General features: G+C 56.3%; 1 protein-coding gene across 1 annotated transcript; it reads right to left on the reverse strand.

Moving 5' to 3' along the window:
* Positions 1-577: 577 nt before the first annotated feature.
* On the reverse strand, positions 578-4,088 carry LOC102438945 (phosphofurin acidic cluster sorting protein 2-like). Its single transcript, XM_006097375.3, has 5 exons — positions 3,520-4,088; positions 3,361-3,362; positions 2,777-2,959; positions 2,576-2,695; positions 578-2,085 (listed from the first exon to the last, which is right to left on the reverse strand). Exons 1-5 carry the CDS (start codon positions 4,071-4,073, stop codon positions 578-580), a joined length of 2,367 nt encoding a protein of 788 aa, XP_006097437.1. The 5' UTR covers positions 4,074-4,088.
* Positions 4,089-4,329: the final 241 nt, after the last annotated feature.

Below are 4,329 nucleotides of genomic sequence, written 5' to 3' on the forward strand. Positions count from 1 at the left end.
CTAGCCAGTGTGCCAGGGCAATGTGCACCATTCAGGTCTTTTTTCATTCTACCTGTGAGGCTGAAGTTCACTGGTAACCCTGAGTAGGTGGTGCTGGACCAGTTGGCTGGTTGCAGCTGTTTCCCAGGGCTGGGCTGTCTGGCTTTCATGTTGTGCTCAGAATGCTGCAATCAGAGGCTAACCCTTGACCTCTGGCTTCGGAGCTCTTACTCTGGGCACAGTTTAGAGATGTCGCCCATGGAAGCAGAGCCTGGCTTCCAGGAAGGGCAGGTCTTCAAGGCCAGAACCCTTCTCACTGAGAATGTTGGGCATCCTGACGCCAAAACACATCTTCCATGATGCTCCAGCTCAACACTGCCCTCCTGACCCCCAACCGCCAGAGCGTTCTGGTTACTGAACAGAGCATTGAGGAGCTCCCAGTGAGGGGCAACCCCCTTAGGTTCCAGGCTGTAAGCACATTTGAACTCAAAATTGTTTCTCTTTGGGTTTCCAGGGTCTGTGTCTGTAGTAAGCAGACAGCAGCTGGGTCCTACTGGGCTTGGCCAAGAAAGAGTGAAGGGAAGGGGGAGGGGCAGGGCTAGAAGGTGGAATTGTTGTGTGAGAAGATGCAGATGGGGAAGTGCTTGACGTGGGAGGACCACTGGGCTGCCAACTGGAAAAACGCCACGTCATTCCACTCCACGCCATCGATGACGACCGGCAGCATACTCTGCCGGTGCTTGGCCTTGCAAACCAGGCGACCAATGCCCTGGATGCACTGGCTTTTGGACTCCACGTCCTCGTCCTTGGTTTTCTTGGGCACCTTCTTTTTCTTCTCCTTGATGACCACTTTCATGGACATGGCAGGTGTTGCTGTGCCCTCACCACTGCGGGGAAGCCTGCTGACCTGGACAGACTGGAAGAAGCACTTGAGTGTGTTTTTGGCGGTAGGCAGGTGTTTTTTCTCTGCGACACTCTTCGTATCTATTGGCTGGGCTGCTGTCCAGTAATCGACCTGCAGCTCCATCATCTCTGCATGGACACTCTGGCTGGTGGAGGACAGGCCCCCACTCATTGACAGGGGGGACAGTGTGTTGGGTGAGGCCTTCCCAGTAGGGGACAGAAGCTCACTGGAGCATGAGGGGACTACATCAGCTGAATCTCCTGACATGGCTGCAGATGATTCCACTCTTCCAACCTTCACTGCCCCCACAAAGCAGATGAGCTGTGAGGACTTCTCATTGGGGCGCTGTTGTTTAGACATGAGCATGGCCTCTGCGATGGGCAGCAGGTAGACACAGTTGGCCCCCGCAACGTACTCAGAGATTCTCGACACAACGTCCTGTGTGTCCTGCAAGGTGTTCTGGGACTCCAGGTTGTTGAACATGTCCCGCCAGTACAGGTCCTGGAAGAGGTTGTTGTAGCGGCAATCCATGGAGCCCAGGTAGCTGGCCAAGGGGTGGGAACCCAGCGGGATGACCAGGAAGCGCATGTATTCTAGCCATTGGGGTGGCTTCTGGGACAGCTGCTCCACAAAGACCCGCAGCACAGCGTTGAAGTAGGGCTGTGCCCCTGCCACCGCCATCTTCAAGGGCGTCAGGGCCTGGGAATTGCAGTTGCAGTATCTCTGCATCTGTGACACGATGATGCTGAAGGCCTCCTGGACGTCATCTGTGGAGCAAGTGCACACCACGGGCAGCGTGTGCCCCTGCAGGATGTCCGAAAGTAACTGGCCCTGCCAGTCGCAGGTGTTGACCAGGATGATGTTCTCGGGCATCTTGTCCTGGGAAATGAGGATGTTGTGGAGCTGGTCACACACGGGCTTCCTGGGGATCTGCCGCTGGCTCTGTGGGTCTGGGCTCTCGTTGTCCAGTCTGTTGACCCACTCATTCAGGTCTGTGTCGCAGCCCCGGTGGCCAGCCTGCTTCCTCTTGGACCTGCTGGAGGGCATGCCTAGAGACTTGGTGAAGCGCGCTATGGATGGCAGCTTCTTGGTGAACCAATGCTGTGTGGATGACCCTGCCTCCCGGTTGTCCTCCAGCTGTGCCAGCTGCTTCCCAGGGGAGCGAATTCTGTGGGCCATTGAGTCAGAGCCACTATCACTTGACATGCTGTCAAAGTATCGCCTGAGTTTGGGCTTTGGGGTGCTGGGGACACTGATATCCTCCTCCATGTCGAGGCTACTGTCACTAGAGCTCACCACAATGTCACACCGACGGTCCAGAGCCTTCTCCACTTTGGGGACATGCCTCACAAGGGCCTGTTCTGAGGATACGACCTTCTCTGACACTTGGGCCATGAGCATAGATGCCACGGCTTTCTGGTGGTAATTCTCTTGCCTGGTCATGCCCCTCCTTCTTACTATCACATTCCCTTTGTCCTCCTGGGACTGCCTGTGGACGGCATTGTAGCTGGCCGCCTGCTCAAAGAAGCAGCTCTCAGATGTGCCGACAAAGTCGTTATGCGAGGTTTGGGCCTTGGTGCTTGCCTGCATGACAGTGGCCTCATCATCGATAGGGCTGGTGGGACAGGGAGGCCATTCGAATCTTAGTGGTGGGTGTGCTGTAGGCCACAAGTTTGGAGTCACTGTGGCTTGGCTGCTTCCCTCCCGGGGCCCTCGCATTCTCAGGCAGGTCGGCCAAACTCAGAGGCTCCTTTTGGATCCTGGTGCTGTGGAGGCCCCACATCTCCATCTGCAAGCTGGAGTCTGACAGGCCTTCCATGTGTGGCCTGAGGTTGGGATTGGGGCTGCTGAGGACACTGTGATTGTCCTTCACGTCTGGGCCGCTAAACAGGCCTTCAAAGTATGGCCTGAGCCTAGGTTTGAGGGTGCTGAGGACGCTGCCATCGTCCTCAGTGTCTGGGCCACTGTCACTGGGGTTCGGCAGCATGTCATACAGGAGGTCCAGGTCCTCCTCCACCTCCGGGACATGCTCCCCATGGTCCTGCTCAGGGTCCAGGACCTCCTCCGGCACTTGGACTGTGTGCAGCCATAACAGGACTTTCTGGTGGTAGTTCTGTTGCCTGGTCAGGGTGCTCCTTGTGAATATGAGATTCCCCTCATCAAAGTCATCCTCCTCCTGGTCAGCGGTATGGTAGCTGGCCTCCAGCTGCGAGAAGAAGCTCTCACACTTGCACTCAGTGTAGTTGTCCGAGGACTCAGCCTTGGGACTGGCTTGCCTGGCGCTGTCCTCATGGTCGATGGGCGGCCTGGACTGGGAGGAGATCTGGATCTTGTCCACCTTACTGGTGGGTTTGCTGTAGGCCACAAATTCATTGTCCCTCTCACTTGGCTGCTTGCCTCCCAGGGCCCACGAATTCTCAGGCGTGTGGGGGAGACTCAGAGGCTCTGTTTGGATCCTGTCACTGGGGCTGCCCCACATCTCTGTCTGCAAACTGGAGTCTGACAGGCCATCGAAATATGGCCTGAGCTTGGGCCTGGGGATGCTGAGGACGCTCCTATCCTCCTCCATGTCTGGGTCACTTTTCCTGCGTTTCCCCGTCATGTCAGACCTAAGGTCCCTCTCTGACCCTTTGGACCTGTGAAACAGCGCCAGGACTTTCTGTTTCAAGTTCCCTCGTATTGATTGCCGCTGCTTCTTTGGCTTCCCCTTCTCCAAGTCATCCTTGTGCAGGTCCTGTCTCTGCTTTCCCCTGCTGCTAGGCTGCAGCTCAGAAGAGGAATTCTCATCCTGCCCCTCATAGTTACCTGCCGACTTGGCCTTAGGGCTGACATTCATGGCACTGTCCTTGTGTTCGATGGGCTGACTGCACAGGGAGGAGATCCAGATCTCAGCCACAGTAGTGGAGGATTCCTTGATGCTGCGGCAGAGGCTCACCATCTGGCCACACTTGGGGTTTCGCTGCATGACGTCAGCCATATGTATGGCACCAGTGGCCAGTGTCTCGTAGCCCAGGACATTTCTGTTCTTAGAGCACTTCCTCTGCTCCAGCATGATCAGTAGCTTGTTCCCTTCTCCCTTGAGGAAGTGATTGTACTGCAGGGAGAAGGTGAGCGCCAGGTTGGTCTGCACTGGTCTACCGCGGGGCAGCACAATCTCTTGGGACCTCAGGATGCCCTTGGAGTCCCCCATCTTCACGGAAATTACCACGGAGTTGAGGTCCTTGGCCAGCTTCTTGACGATCACTAGTTTCTTTAAAGTGAGACTACACCACCTGGGCACGCAGCTGGGGCTGGAGCAGTCCAACTCCCAGGTGGCAAACAGGTTCTGGGGGACCTGTGTTTTGAGCACCGTGGACGTGCTGGCCAGGCCCACAGTTTGTGAGGAAGCTGCAGCTGCTGGCACCCTACCGGTCCTTTTCCTACTCAGGGTTGATGGTTTTTCCTCC

The sequence above is a fragment of the Myotis lucifugus genome, unplaced genomic scaffold (genome assembly GCF_000147115.1).
Source record: "Myotis lucifugus unplaced genomic scaffold, Myoluc2.0 scaffold_199, whole genome shotgun sequence".
In the NCBI taxonomy this organism is placed as follows: Eukaryota; Metazoa; Chordata; class Mammalia; order Chiroptera; family Vespertilionidae; genus Myotis; species Myotis lucifugus.